This window comes from Camelus bactrianus, chromosome 5 (genome assembly GCF_048773025.1).
Source record: "Camelus bactrianus isolate YW-2024 breed Bactrian camel chromosome 5, ASM4877302v1, whole genome shotgun sequence".
Lineage (NCBI taxonomy): Eukaryota > Metazoa > Chordata > Mammalia > Artiodactyla > Camelidae > Camelus > Camelus bactrianus.
In genome coordinates, this window is record NC_133543.1 from 61,645,576 (window position 1) to 61,661,639 (window position 16,064).

The following is a 16,064-nucleotide window of genomic DNA, read 5'->3' on the forward strand; positions in this document are numbered from 1 at the left end:
ACCCAAGTTCCTGTCCCAGAGAAATGTAAATCCTTGAGTATAACTCTTCTGTTAAAGAGAACCCTGGGTATCTTGGTGAAACCACTTTCACTAAGCTAAGAGAAAGACTTTTCTCATCTTGACAATCCTGTTCTGTCTATTGATTCTGTTAAGAAAATTACCTGAAAAAAAATAGAATTCTGCTTCTGCATATGTTATCAGTAATAATAATGACAACAGCTAGAATTTTTTGAATTCTAGGCACTACTCTAAGCAGTTTATGAGAATTAATTCATTTAATCTTCCCAATACCTATGAGATTGATAAGGGTATTATTTCTATTTTCAGGTAAGAAACCAAGGCATTGAAAAAATCAATCAACTTACCATATAGCTGTTACACAGTAGAGTTGGAATACACATAAGAATGGATAAGACTATGGAAATATTAATAATTACAATGTTTTAAGAGTTTACTGTATGCCAGGTACTGTGCTATATTTCTTATATACATTATTTTATTTAATTTTCACTATCTTGATTCAAACAACATCCAGATTCTCAGATCCTAATGCTTCCTTTTAAGTGGAAGGCCCTTCAACTGGAAAAGTCTCCTAGGCTTCTCCTTGCTGCTTTTCATATTCTTTCACAGAGAAGGCAGAAAAACATTTGGTTGGTGACTTCTGGAGAAGGAATTAGACCTGGGGGTGCAAGCTGTCCTTTTCAAGGGGTGGGGAAGGGATATTCTACTCATGCGAAGAATGTCTCATCTGTTAAAGGTCATGAAGTAAATTTAGGAGAGGAGATTTTTGTCCCCTTTTGGGGAAGTCTACAGTTTTGAAGAGAAAATTGAATTCAGAGGTGCTTTGGCTTATTTAGCTGCAAACCAAAATCTTATCCTCCATTACAAGTTTAGTCTTTCAATAAAGCTGACATTTTATCTCCATCTACTGGACCTCTGTATCTATCCCTCACTTAATTCTGAACTTGGACTGAGATTATATATATCATTCACTAGCCCCCTCTCAGCGCAAGATCTTATGAGGTAGGTATCAATTTTTGTCTGTCTCAGCTGAATAGTCACCTCCTGAGAGATGTCATCCCTGACTATCGTATCTTCTCCAAGTAACTCTTGGTTACATGATCTGATGCATTTTCTTCAGGTCACTTCTTACTCCATATCAACTTACTTTTTGTAGTTTACTTTTTTGTTGTTTGTTTTGTCATTTAGAATGTAAGCTTCTATGCTTAAAATAATCCCTGACATGCCACATAATCAGTGGATATTTATTGAATGAGTGAATGAATAATGAACAAAATAATTGGATTTTATAAATAAGTGAAGTTAATAATTTTTCTAGTCACTCAGTTAAAGGATAGAAGGTGTTAGACAATACCTGACTGTTTCCAGAGTTCAATTTCTTAATCCCTAAGGTATTTCACTTCAACAATGTCCATTCTAGAAACCATAACATAATGCTATGCATGGACTGAAATTTATATGAAGATTGTATCTGTACGCCAATATAGGTTTCATGAGGTGGTTTTCTTCAAATTTGTTTTATGACTAAAGAACAGATTTTTTAAGCTTATTTGCCTGATTAATCCATCACATACACAATTCAGTCATATAGTCATCCATGTGAGAACAGAGACTGAGATTTATCAAACAATTTCCAAGAGAGATAGCATAAACATTCTTGTTATACAGTTGAAATGAATCCATTATATATTTTCACTACGTATTCTCTACATATCAGAGCTTGGTAAGAAAACTGGTGGTCTGGGCATGTAATCCAGGGTTAGATGGAAAACAGTGAGTTACTTAAAGGCTAAGATTAATGGGTATCTAACTTCAATGTGCCACCGAGTGTGACCTAGGCTGGGCCCCATCTCTAGGCATCATGTCTGTGTGAGTATGAGTGTATGTGTGTGTTGTGGGGGTGGAGGATAGGAGTGATTATGCTGATTAAGCACTCTGTTATTCTGTTACAGGAGGCATATATTAGTTACTTATTGCTGCTGCAACGAATGTACCACAAACTTAGCAGCTTGAAACAATACAAACATATTATCTATGGGCCCAAAATTTGACATTAGTTTCACTGAGCTAAGATCAAGGTGTTGGCAGGGCTACATTCCTTTTGGAGGCTCCAGAGAGAGATTTTGTTTTCTTTCCTTTTCAAACTTCTAGAGGTTACCCACATTCCTTGGCGCATAGCCTGTTTCCTCCATCTTTAGTGTTGGGAAAGACAAGTTGAGTCCTTCTCACATCACAGCACTCTGACCTCTTCTTCTGTCTCCCTCTTCAACTTTTAAGAACACTTATGAATATATTGGGCCCACTTGGATAATCTAAACTAATCTCCATATTTGAAGGTCAGCTGATTAGCAGCCGCGGTAACTCTGTCTGCTACCTTAATTCCCCTCTGACATAAGATTTGCAAAGGTTTTGGGGACTAGGACATAGACATGGGCAATTAGTCTGCCTACCACAAGACCCCTAGACTAAATTTTAAGAAGCACCACTCTAGATCCTTTTTCTGGTGACCTTTCTAGAGAACCATTCTGAGAACGTCCTCTTTTGTTTTTGTTTTGGAAACAACATGAATAAGAGTTTCAGAGCTAGGCTGTTCTACATTTAAATCCAAGTTCCACCAGACACCAGCTGTTTGACCAACTAGGGGCACTTACCTCTTGAAATCACTGGAAAGAGTAAATAAGAATACAAATATATTATATCCGGAAAGTTCTGACAACTAGTAAACAATAAGCAAACTACTTCCTTCCATCATCTTCATTCCTAATCCAGCTATGAATCTGTCTCGACTCCTCCACCCTAGCTTTGGATCCTATTTTGGTAGTCTGACTGATCCAATTTTGTAGTTGGCACCACTGTAAGATTCAGAATTTTATCCTTTCATTGAATGATTAAAAAATATTTATTGCATTGTCTTCTATATGCCACTTATTATGCTAGGGACTGGGGATCCACAACCAAACACAGTGAACATAGCCCTTGTCTGCAGTAGCTTATGAGGATAGTAGAGTGTATCATGAAAAGGGAAGTCCAGGTTACTTAATGAGCCAAATATAGGAAACTAACCTAGTATGGAGGGTCAGGAATGATTTCCTTTGCAAATGAAGTTTAAGAAGAGATCTTTCACCATTTCTTAACTGGGTCTCTATTAGAATTTTGAGTAGGGTAATTCTTCCTGATAATCAGAATGTCCCAGGCTCTAGAAGACAGTTATCATGCCTGAACCTTGTTGTTTACCAAATACAAAAACACCCTCAGGCACTGAAACAACCAGATACATCCCCACACATCTCTAAAAGACTCCTGGGAAGCAAGAGCAACTAGCTGAGAGAGGAGAAAGGAATGGTTCCCTCCAAAAAAGAGGACATAATGAGCAAAGGCGGATGGGAGGTAAGTAGCATTTCTTTGGGGGCACCTTGGGCTTGGTTGGGAAGGAAAAATTGAGGAGGTATCGGGAGACCTGTGAAGGATGCTGGACTTTGAAGGGAGGACACTAGAAGGCTTTAAAGAGTTCGAAGCAGGAGAGTAAAAGTATCAGATTTATTTGCGTCTGACCTATAATGCTCCATCCTAAAGTACGATTCTACTTTGGGAACATGGTGCTAATAACTCCTGTCATTTTATCTTTTTGTCAATTTTTATTCTAAATATGTATTTCTGCTACATTTTCTTGGTGATGAGGGTTTGGGCTACTTTATCTGAGAACTGTACAACACACTGCCCTCTACGATAACACCAAATTGAAATTAGTTATAGGGTTATTATACAGTTCCTCCTTTCTCCTTCACTTTCTGCTCCTCTACATTTCATCCTTCGACTACTGAAGATCATGTTTACCACCAATCAAAGAGGAAAAAATGAGAAAAGAAGCTTAAGTCTTTCAACTGTTACATTCACTATTTCAGATCTTAAAATCTATATATTCATCTGGATTAGGAGAGATTAAAGAGGTATGTGTCTATACATTTATAATCAATTATCATATATTCAGTTAGGCTTTAACTGTGAAATCCCCATAGTCTTACCCTTATAAAAACTGAAGATACTGGCAGTAAGTACTATGGTGGTGAGTCTCACATTTTTGTCAATAGTTTATAGTTTTGAGCAATTCAAACTTTCCTCTCTTCTGCTGAAAAACTGAGTAGGATAACACTGATTCAGTTTTTACTATAACACCAGGTGGTTTTCCCTGATATTTCTACTTAATTACAGTTTTCTGGAAATACTGTAGCCCCTTAGATCAAACTCTTAACAACAGTGGCACTGACTAGAAAGAGCAGCACCAATGTTTTAAAATATATTTGATTTCTTTTAATCCACAGAGGAAGAGCCCTTATTACATTTAAAGACCATAAAACAAAAAACAAAAAAAAAATCATGACACAAAAAAAGGATTATTTTTTAAATGAAAAAAAAACTACTACACATAAATGAAAATAAATATAAGGTGTTCAAATCAACTTTCTTCATAGGAATCAGTAAACTTAACAATCTTTGCAAAGACCAGTGTTAGAAAAATGTTCTCAGTATGTAGGAAATATTATAAATCCCAGAGTCACAGGAAACTTCCAAATGAGAAATTTCATCAGGTATTGAGATGGCAGAAGAAATAGGAAGTGTTTTCCAAATCCTAAACAATTGATAACTAATGGACAAGTACATGATTCTTTCAAAATGTAGTTTATGAAGGACATGATGCCATAGTCATTTGCTAACACTTCTACCGTCATAGATGGTGAGTCATTGTGTAGAATATAAATTGTCACACTGAGTGACAAATTAGTGGTAGAAGATGGATTGAAGAAAGCTAAAGAAAAAAGCCGTAACTATAAAAAGAAAATTAATAGAACAAAGCACACAAGTCTACATCAGAAATGGGAAAAGTGTTTCACCTTTGTTCCCATAAAGGAATAACAGATTTCTTAGCATATCACTGCATATGGTGTCTCACTTAAATATTACATGAAGGAGATTTAAAAAGAGCTCAATGAAAGAAATCAACAAAATGGTAGAGAAGAATTTAGTTCAATTTAGTTTACCAATGTTTTTACATGTGCTACAAAATTTAAAAATTATTTCTGTAGACTGAGAAAAGTGTTCTAACGTATTACGTTGTAGGAAAATGCCTATAAAATATTTTCTGTAAATACCTACCTGGTGTGGTTCTTGTTTTCCATATTTAAGGTATACTAGAATAAACTTTATTTTACTCTAAACTTTGCCTCTATTTTTATTTAACCTCAAAAATGTGTACATTGTAAATCCACTTAAGAACAGATTATCCTGTTGAAATAAACCAATGCATTTGTAAAAGTCTGCAGTAAAAGATCAAAAAATCACTTTGCAAACAAATATCTAAAGGCCTTCATCAAGTCTTTTTTGTCAAACTAAGAAAATTGTTGCAAAATTATTTGATAGCTTTCATAAGTAACATGATTTTAATTGCCAATACTTAGAAGTGGAATTCTAGCACTAGACATTTTGAGAAGCTAAAATTCTGTTTGAGTCAATATTACATTTTAAATAGGCAAGACAATTTCAGCAATGGAATAAGGAGTCCCTCATATCACTGCTTTGAATGCAGACTACACAAAAGACCATAATTAAACAATTTGGTTGTCATTAGTCATGCAGATTTTAGATTTAGAGCTTCTTGTTTTGACAATTCTAAACCTAGAATACTGGAAATGTCTTAAGTCAAAGTACAAGTTAAAATAGTAGTACCAAAATAAAAATTTCTTCTTTCTTTGATGCAAAAGCATTCAGTCATTTCAATCAGTTCAGTAATAATTATTTCAAAAAAACCCTATTATAAGTAATTTGGTTATTTAATGTCTCTATGTGGACATACAGTGGCTCTATGTAGACACAATTCAAAATTTATATATGCATATACGTAATTATATTCTACATCCATGTTGAATATCAAGTCATGAAGCTCTACTGCCGAATGACACTATCACCCTCTCCTGAAATAAAATGACAGGTTGATCTTTGAGATCAGTTGATAAAGTGAAAGTTAGATACCTTTGCCCTAAAATGTTAGGTAAACACAAATTCTCCTTTCAAATTTTTTAAAGGTATATGTATAAACTCACTACTGTACATCTTCATACATTCAAGTAACTACAGAAAAATAAATCAAAGACAAACAAAACAAAACAAACAAACCAAAACCATCCTGTCCTGCTAAAGGGAAGGAAATCTAAAATAGGTTGTAATATGAGATATAATTTTTCCGGTACAGATGTTTATCCACTCATTAAGTTAGAACACATATCATCTGATGACTGCCAATGTTTAATTTTCATCTATGCTAATTAATTTTGTAAGCTGTTACTTGCTTTTACTGGATTATTTGTTTCCCTAGAGAACCACATCTACAAAACCTGCAATTTCTAAATCTTCAATGAATCTTGGAAATATATTTCTCTAATTCATTCAAATGATGTAAAGATGGCTTCCTTTTTAAAAGTTATTCTCTGTTAAATGTTGCTTGTATTATTATTGTGCTCTTACGCCAGTGCACGGGAATGCCAGGTCAAGTGTAAGAAAATATATAGAGAGCACTATTTAAATATATAAACATCATTAAATACATTCAAATGGAAGAAAGTAGAAGGAATTTTTACCTAACAAAGTTTGATGTAATTTTCCTTTAAAAAAAATCAAAACAGCAACATTAAATTTACTCAAAGTTTGCATTTTATACAATAATATGTAAACACAACATTAGAAATACAAATCCTAGAAAATTTTCATTTCTCATAGTATAGAATTCCTTCAGCTATTACCATAGGAAAGCAAATATATGTTCATTTGAAGTCTGCAAATATGCTAAGCAATTGCAATGGCCTGTAAATATTCATATTTCACATTTTTATCCAAATGTTAAATCTGATTTTAAAAGTATGACATAATTAAAGCATGTAAACATAGTATGCTGGAACACTAAACAAGAATTAGTAACATACACAGGAAAAAAACTTAACATGCTGTTTAAATAGCAAGGTAAACAGCATTGCAATTAAAGTTTGGCTCAGGTACTTACATTTCATGCTTGACATAAATACATCTCTTGACCCATCTTACTGAAGTCTATTTTATACTATGATACTCTGTACTCTCAGAAGTGAATTGGTTAATTTAAGCCAAAACTCTCAAGTAAGTTTGGTATGCTGCTATTACTTTTACCACATAAATATTTTTCTTAAATAAATATTATTAATTAAGACATAATGAATAAGAACAATGGAGTATAATTATTTATTATCATATTAATCTCATCCTTGTTTTTTTCAAAATCTAATCACAAAGAAATAAGTACCAGTAATAATCTCTCTTTTTACCTGAGAGAAATTTTATTTCTGCAAGTACCCTGGCAAGCAGCTTTCCTAGTTACTTTTCTGCATATCTAAACCACATACCTAAATAACATATGCAGAATGTTTAAAAGAAGCCATATAGTACAACAGTGAAGTGAATTCTCAAGGAGTTACCTTAGTTTACATAAAACATGCAAGTGCAAACTACTATACATCCTTCAAGCAAGTTGTTAACTGGGAGTGACCTCTTTTATTTTTTAAAAGAAATTTTTTCTAAAGGAAGCACTAGTCCACAAAATCAGAAAGTATCAACAATTCATCATGTTAATAGTCTAATTTGGGGAAGGGGGGAAATAAAAACACAGAACCAAGCAAAGAGCTTACTCACATTCCTTTCAGGCGTTGCCACATTTTCTCAGTCTGTTCTCCTATGAGATACTTAAAAGTGGTGTTTTCCAATTCTTCGATTTCGGTAGCAGTAGACCCCATGGTGATACTCCTAGGGCAGTACAGTCAGAGTCAGTTTCAGCGCTAGAACAAGCATTCCTCAGTCTACTACAAATCTTAAACAGTTGTACAGTAGCACATCTTATCTATCAAAACATTGCAGATTTACAAAGCTGAGGGCAGCCTCTGCCGAAATTGCTATTGACTTTGACAGGCATATCCAATGCTCATCACATTACCCCCCTCAAGCAGACAGCAGTATAAACAGATCCTCTGACCTCACAGGAACAATCCGCACATGTGAGCCTGCTACTGTACTACTGACCGACTGAGTGCTCCAGCTCTCCCCAAAAGCAGCTCATTTGTTACTGTTCCGTGCACTGAAGCACATCAGAATTCCTACAGTTTATGAGAGCTATTATGCACAAGAGAAACGTGAATGACTTTAGCACACCAGAAGAAGCTGAATTCCTCTCTACCAACGGAAGGAGGGCAGGATGTAATATGAAAACAGATGGCAGGAATCAGAATCAGCAGCACCACCCTGAGAAAAAAAGTGCCTGTTTTAAATGCCAACATTTCTATCTCTTAATTGATCTGGAATCAAGAGTTAAAAATATACCATGCTTTAACAATAAATTCAACAAATATTAATGACAACAATGAGAAAATGACATATAGAGCCGTACAGAAACAGACCGCAGAGCTCCACAGGTTGTTATTGAAAGAATAAGTACACCGATGATGCTGTAATCACGCTTATTCACCTTCTCCTAGCAACTCCACACAGTAGGTAATTGCCAATTGAACCAGTGGAAAACACGGCAGCTGCACACTGACTGCTCCGTGAATCCTCTGGGGATTAAAAAAAAAATAAATAAAATGAAACGAGTGTGTATGCTTGTGTGCGCGAGCTGAAGGAAAAGGAGTTGGGGTGGGGAGGGAAGAGACGGAGATGGGGGAGAAGAGAGAAATTGATGCTGTGCTGCTCGTGCATTTTAGAAGAAAAATGAGAGAAAGTGGACATAAAAGGAATCAGAACTGAGTCATCTGCCAAGCTCCCGACACATGGCGAGCTTTCTTTGAAACAAGCACAGACCTTGAGTGTGAGCTTCGTAACAGCTACTGCTATCTGCAAGCTGCTAAGAAAAATATACTTAAAAGCAGTATCTCTTCTTGTTTGTTTAGAGACACAAATGTAGTTTTATTTCTCCCTGCAAGAAATCTTGCCTGCTACCTTGAGGTTTAAGGTAGAGATATTCATAGATAGTAGATAGATAACAATATCTAATATTTATTGAATGCTTACTGTGTGTCATGGTTCCCAGTACCTAATAGTATTATTTTTTTTTTAATTTTTACAGAAAGCTCGTGAAGTGAGTAATATTTCTGTTTGACAGTTGAGAAAACTGAGAAATAGAGACATTCCTTGGATTTAAAGTCAGTTCTTTAAAATAGACACTATGATTTACTGACAAAAAAATCTTTCACAGTAGAGTTACTATGTCTACCTAAACAACACTGACTGCATCTAGTAGTCAAAGTTGTAATATCTACAGTCGACCCTTTAACAACTTAGGCGCTAGGGTCATCCACCCAGCCTGCAGTTTAAAATATGCATGTAAATTAGGGTCAGCCCTTCGCATATGCTGTTCCCCCAGTATCTGCTGTTCTTCCGTATATGCAGGTCCACATCCACGGCGGATTCAGCCAACCACAGATTGTGTAGTACTGCAGTATTTACTACTGAAAAAAAAATGCATAAGTGGATCCACGCAGGTTCAAACCTGTGTTGGTCAAGGGTTGACTGTAGGTAAAAAGTATCTTTGCGAAATTTTATAGAAAGTGCCTTCTGTGTTACAAATTAGCTTTTCCACACTACCCAGGGAGGGGTCCCTACACATTGTTCTAGATTCCTGTGGTAACTTAAATGGAAACTTTCACAATGTCCCGAGCTTTTGATGTCCTGCAAATTAAGGAGGATGTCCTCAAAGTTCTTGCACCAGGAACCCACTTAGGTGGCACCAACCTTGATTTCTAAATGTAACAATCATCTACCAAAGGAGAAATGATGGCATCTACCTTGTAAATCTGAAGACAACAGGGGAGAAGCTTCTTCCGGCAGCTCATGCCATTGAAAACCCAGCTGATGCCAGCGTCATATCCTCCAGGCCAACGAGCTGTGCTGGAGTTTGCTGCTGCCTCGGGGGCCACTGCTCTTGCTGGCCGCCTCACTCCTGGAACCTTCGCTAACAAGATCCGGGCCGTCTTCCCGGAGCCACAGCCTCCGGTGGCTACTGATTCCAGGCTGACCACCAGCCTCTCACAGAGGGATCTTATGTTAACCAGGCCACTGTTGCTCTGTGTGACACAGACTCTCCTTGCGCCCAGTATGGAAGCAGCCATCATCGCCTCACAATAACCCGGGCGCACACTCGGTGGGTCTGACGCTGGCCCGGGACGTTCTGCGCATGCGCGGCACCGTCTCCCGCGAACTCGCCTCCCCTCAGCGCTCAGCCCGACCTCTGTTTCCACAGAGATCCTGAAGAGACGGAAAGGAAGAGCAGGCTGCTACTGAGAGGGCTGAGACCGAGGGGGAATTTCAGGGTGAGTGGACGGTTCCGGCTCCCAGACTTGCTGCTACTCCCCCAGAGGTCACAGATGGGTCCGCAGGCACAGGTGCCCTCTGTGCCTGCCCAGCGGTTCCCTGCTGAAGACGGAGCCTCAGCCCCCACTGAGGGCTGTTTGCAGCCCGGCCGCTCTGGCCCGTGAACCGGTAAGAACCACCACTGAGTGGTCTTAAGCTGTTCTCCCAGACTCTTACACACAAAATGGAAGGTTGACAGAAAATAAAGTTTCAATAAATATGTAAATAAATACATACATACATAAATACATAGAGGTTAAATCAAGTGAAGCCTCAGTTTTTCTCTCTCCAACGAGCTACTTCCTGAACTCAATCTGAATTGAATGTCTCTAACTAGCAGGCAGTTTTATACAACCACAACCTCACTTTTATGAGTATTTACCAGAGTTGTCAGAAGTAAGTTAGTCTTTGCTCTGAAAGTACTGATTTTCTCTTCATTGTTAACCCTAGCTACATCTACTTAAACTCTTTATCTGGTTTTTCTATAATGAGATATCTGAATTCTGCTCTCAAAGATGAATCATAGTGAAAAATCTCCATAAAAACCAAGTACTCCACCACTATTTTGTGTGCCAAGATACCAAAGTCCTTGAAGCCACAAATGATTTTCTAACTATGCCATGAAGTTTCAAGCCCTTACATTGGCCAGTTTATCAATAATATTGCAATGTAAAGGATGAAGACTATTCTACTTAAGTATGTGGTAGTGAATCTAGTCTCCTCATTAACACTCATTTGCCCTTTGTTTCACTATCCCACTTCTGTCATATATTCATATTTAAGAACTCAGAGTATAGTAATTACACTGCTAATACACAAAATTCCTAAATATTGCATTAAATGTTTCATAAAATAAAATAAAAATTTGAACAACAAGCTACATAAAACAGCTTATTACTTAAATCATTGACCCAAAATAATCTTCAGTCTTAGGCAGTATCAAATGTTAATGTAGAGAATTCAAAGCACTTTTTTCTAATTTATAACTAATGTCCACAAGATACATTAATAAAATAAAACTAAAATAAATCACCTTGAAGAGAACAGAATAGAACTTAGGGAATAGAATATAACTTTCTTTTCTAATTAATATGTTAAGGAAAATTTGAGATGTTGCATCCATAAAATTAACTAAATCAAAAAATTTTGATATGAGAAAGAGAAATAACAAGAAAGGGTTCTAAAAAATTAAAATATGCTTACCAAAACAAAATATTCAATGTTGGTTCTGGTGGGAATTGAGAAAATAGTCCTGAATATAGGGTAAAAATTTATCTCTTATCTCTAATATGTCTCTTATCTCTCAGATGTTCCCTCTCTTTTGCTTTAACTCTATATTCAGTTAACTTATCTATATTATAACAAGTAGTTTCTTCATTCTTATTACCTAATATTTTATTGGAATGTTGACAAAAACCACATAGATATACCTTTCTATACTCAATAATTTGGAGTGGAGGGGGAGTTAGGAATACCAGCTACTGGGAATGATGCAGAGCAATAGAAATGTTATTTTCTGTTGGTGTGAGTATTGGAAAAATCACTTTGGAAAGCAATTTGCCAATATCTAGAAAAGTTAAAAGTGCACACACTCTAAAATACTTTCCTACATGATAAAGGGGACGTCTCAGTCCTTTCACACTGCTATAACAAAATACCATAGACTTGTTGGCTCATAAACAACAGAAATTTATTTTTCACAATTCTGGAACCTGGGAAGTCCAAGATCAAGGAGTTGACAGAGTTGATGTCTGGTGAGAGCTTCCTAGTTTGTTGACAGTCATCTTCTTAGCTGTGTCCTCACATGGCAGAAGGGGCATGGCTGGTCTCTGAGGCCTCTTTTATAAGGGTATTAATCCCCTTCGTGAGGGTTCCACCCTCATGACCAATCACCCCCCAAAATTCTACTTTTTAATGGCATTACATTGGAAATTAGTTTTCAACATATGAATGGGGGGGGTCATAAATAGCCAATCCATGTCAGATGACATACACAGAAAGTTTACAGTAGCAAAAAAATTTTCTTAACTTTCCACTAACTGGAAACTGGGTAAATGTTGGCATATTCACAAAATAGAACATAATATGGCAGTGCAAATGTATGACTTGTAGTAAAAAACAAAAACAAAAACATACACATAGATAAATCTCACAAAAATAAATGTTGAGAAGAGTCAAATCCAGTAAGAATTTAAACAGCATAAATATGTTTAGTTTTTTAAAAAATAATTGAGAAATACATATAGTTAGTAAAAGTTTTTTAAAATGCATAAGGATGATAAACTGGATAATGGTCATTTCTGGAAAGGAGAGAGGGGGATACTATTGAGATGAAATCCATAAAGTTCCTCAGCTGTTTTGGAAGTGTTCTGTTTCTTAAACAGTGTGTAAATAGGCAGATTTACAAGTAATATCATTATACCTTTTAGTATTTATGAAATATTAATTTAAAAATTGTTTTTAATCTGAACAAAAAAAATCTGTGGTTAGATTGTAAAATATGGAATAATTTAAAGTAATTAATGATTTATAAAAAAAGTAAACTCCAGATGCCCTGGATAATTGAGACAATTTCCTTTGAGTAGACTAATTTAGAAAATACAGAATTAGATTTTCTAGGTAACAACCCAAGTGAAATAAAATACACAAATCCACACAAAGACCTGCACACAAGTGTTCATAGCAGAATTAGTCATAATATCCAAAAAGTGGAAACAATTCAAATGTCCATCAACTGATGAATGACTAACAAAATATGGTAGATCAAAACAATAGAATACTATCTAACAATAAAAGCACATGAAATACTGATATATGTTACAATGTATACAACTCTTAAAACCATTTTTCTAAGAGAAGAAAGCTAGAAAAGGAAAATCTATAATCAGAAAGTAGATTAGTGTTTACCTGAGGCTAGAGGTAGGAAAGAGGATTAACTATAAATGGATATGAGGGACCACCTTATTGGGGTAATGAAAGTGTTCTAAAGCTGGTTATGATGAACACTGCACCACTTGGTAAGTTTACTAAACATCTTGAAACTATACTCAAAAGGGATGAATATTACAGGGTGCAAATTATACCTCAACAAAGTTGTTTAAAAAGCAAAGGAAAAACAATTGTATTTCTTTCTCAGTAGGTCCTAAATATGCAGTATGTTCTACATCAATAATATTTACATAATTATAATATTATCAAATGCTATGTATCAGTTTTAGTTTTTAAAATTCAACCTCTAGGCAGAACATGAATTATATTATAGTTACAGAATAAAATATAAATGTGCTGAACCTTAAAAGTGATGGGATACCTGCCAAATATTGGGAGACAAACAAGGGAATGATAAATAGAGGGAAATTTATAATTATCTATATTCTCGGTTTATATTTTGGGGAATTCAACAATATTGTCTGAAGTTGATCAATTAAGATGCAGAAGTTTAAGTGTAAACTCCTTATAGAAGTATAATATGTTACAACTATTACCAGTAGGATACAAAAATATTTCAACTTAAAAAAAGTTAGGAAGAGAGGACATGTTCCTGGTCTTTCAGAGTATGAAGACATCGAGTAACATTTGATTGTTGATAGATCAAGGTATCCAGGTTTAAGCTGCCACAGATATGGAATTGATCACCAGAGGAAATAAAATGAAAACTGAAAGTGGTTACTGGTGAAGAGTAGGACTTACAGTAGTTAATTATATGAAATTCTGTGGGAGATTGATATTAATGTGTACCTTTCTCTCCTTTCTGTTTACTATATTCATAATTCCATAGTAAAAACCAAGGAAGATATTTGAATGTATTTTTGATATCTTATTGGCACAAATTCAACTCAAGTTTTAAAATTAACTTATCATCTCCTTCAAACTAGCTTTTCCTCCAAAATTCCATGTAAACTAGCACTTTATTTTTATTTTGCTTTTTTTGTATTTTTTTCTATTATGTCAAATTCTATACAGTAGTTTTGTGTATTTTTTACATTCAGGAAATCTTGAAGTTCTCAGCTCCTTCTTGTCCTTCATACCCCACTCCCAGTCTCCAAACACTTTTAGTCCTATCTCTGTTAATAACTCAATAACAACCCCTTCTTCCATTCTCTCTACTACAACGTGGTATGAATCACCTTTCCCCAACAGCTGTTAGAACCCTTCTAGACGATTCATCTTAACTGCAGCTCTGATCACATGGTGTCTTGCCCATGAACTTTCTCAGTTTGTCCACTGCTTACCAAATAGACTTAAAACACTATCTTTTCAGGTTCTTTTTAAATTTTCTTTAAAACGATTTAAAAATAAATATTTTTATTTATATAGTTAAGACCATCTGCATGTGCATTTCATAGTTTTACTTAATATGAAAAACAGCATTTTGTACATATTCTGAATATAAAAATACATATAATTATTATGGAGAATTTGAAACAATACTGAAAAATTCAAAGTAAAAAATCAGATTTATAAAATTGTATATTCCTTTATTCTTTTAAAATTTTACCATGAACATTTTCCCATTCCCTTATTATTTTTTCAGAATTGACTAAGTGCTGCATAGTATAGCATCATTTGGTTGTACCACAATTTAGAGCATCCCTATTTTTCCAATTTTCCTTTATTTTAATAATCCTCTAATGAATATTTTTGCATATCAGTGCTTGTCTGCATCTCTATTTCTTAAGACAAATTTGTATAGAAAAAATATTGGGTCAAGGGTTATAAATATAGTATAAGTTCCTTACCATTTACTCAAATTTATTCCCTCATCTGCAACATATGAATGCTCCAATTTCAGGGTACACTAATAATGGATATTAATTTTCTTTCAAATTATTTACCAATATGATAAGCAAAAATGTATCTTTAAGTTTACTATTAAGATTTCTTTTATTAATTTCCCTTTTTTGGTCTCTTTGTACCACTTTAATAAATTACTTGCTCCACTTTTTGTCCATTTTTCTCGTAAAAGGGTTCAGAATTATTATTATTACTGATTTGTAAGTGTTCTTTAGGTATTTACATTAACCTTTGGCCTACCATTAATGATGCAGATATTTTCCTTGTTTACCATTTGTAATTTAATTTCCATTACATTTTTTGGTGTCATTTAGACTTAATCTTTTATGTGGTCAAATCTATCTATCTCTTCTCCGTGGTTCTGCTATTGCTCTTTTCCCCATGTCAATATCCAATATTTATTGACTTCAAAGATTTATTCTAGTTGATGGACAGTTCATTCTGTTTATTTAATGCTCTAATTTATATGTGTTTATATGAAAAGTACAATGTAGCTAATCTTCCCAAAGATATCACCCAAAGTTCAGAACCATTTCTTCACTCATTCATTTGCATTGTGGTCTTTTTATCAAACAGTATATTTTTATATATACTAGAGTTGGTTCCTGAAGCATCTGGGCTATTATATTGCTCCATCTGTCTGTCGTGTAAGTCCCACAGTTTTACTAATAAGGTTTTGATGCATGTTAAGTTATATTTAATATAAATTATTTTCAAGTGCTTTTTCCAGGCATATATTGTCTGTCAATCTCATACCAATATTTCAATTATTGTATCCATTTAATAGATAAGGAAAGTGAGCTAGGAGAGATTAAGCCCTACAGGTAGTACAT

The 16,064-nt window shown here is 34.9% G+C and overlaps 1 protein-coding gene across 4 annotated transcripts in view; it reads right to left on the minus strand.

The window, feature by feature from the left end:
- The window catches only part of PDE1A (phosphodiesterase 1A), a 301,036-nt gene extending 292,947 nt beyond the window's left edge, over positions 1-8,089 (minus strand). For 3 of the 4 annotated variants that reach the window (XM_045520418.2, XM_010959994.3, XM_010959999.3), the window contains exon 1: positions 7,732-7,842. In XM_045520418.2, the coding sequence (XP_045376374.1) occupies positions 7,732-7,832 (101 nt within the window). In that variant the 5' untranslated portion in view covers positions 7,833-7,842. Of the gene's footprint in view, positions 1-7,731; positions 7,843-8,068 lie in introns of those variants that run through there. The other variant, XM_010959995.3, reaches the window with a different exon arrangement.
- Between the last annotated feature and the right edge of the window lie 7,975 nt (positions 8,090-16,064).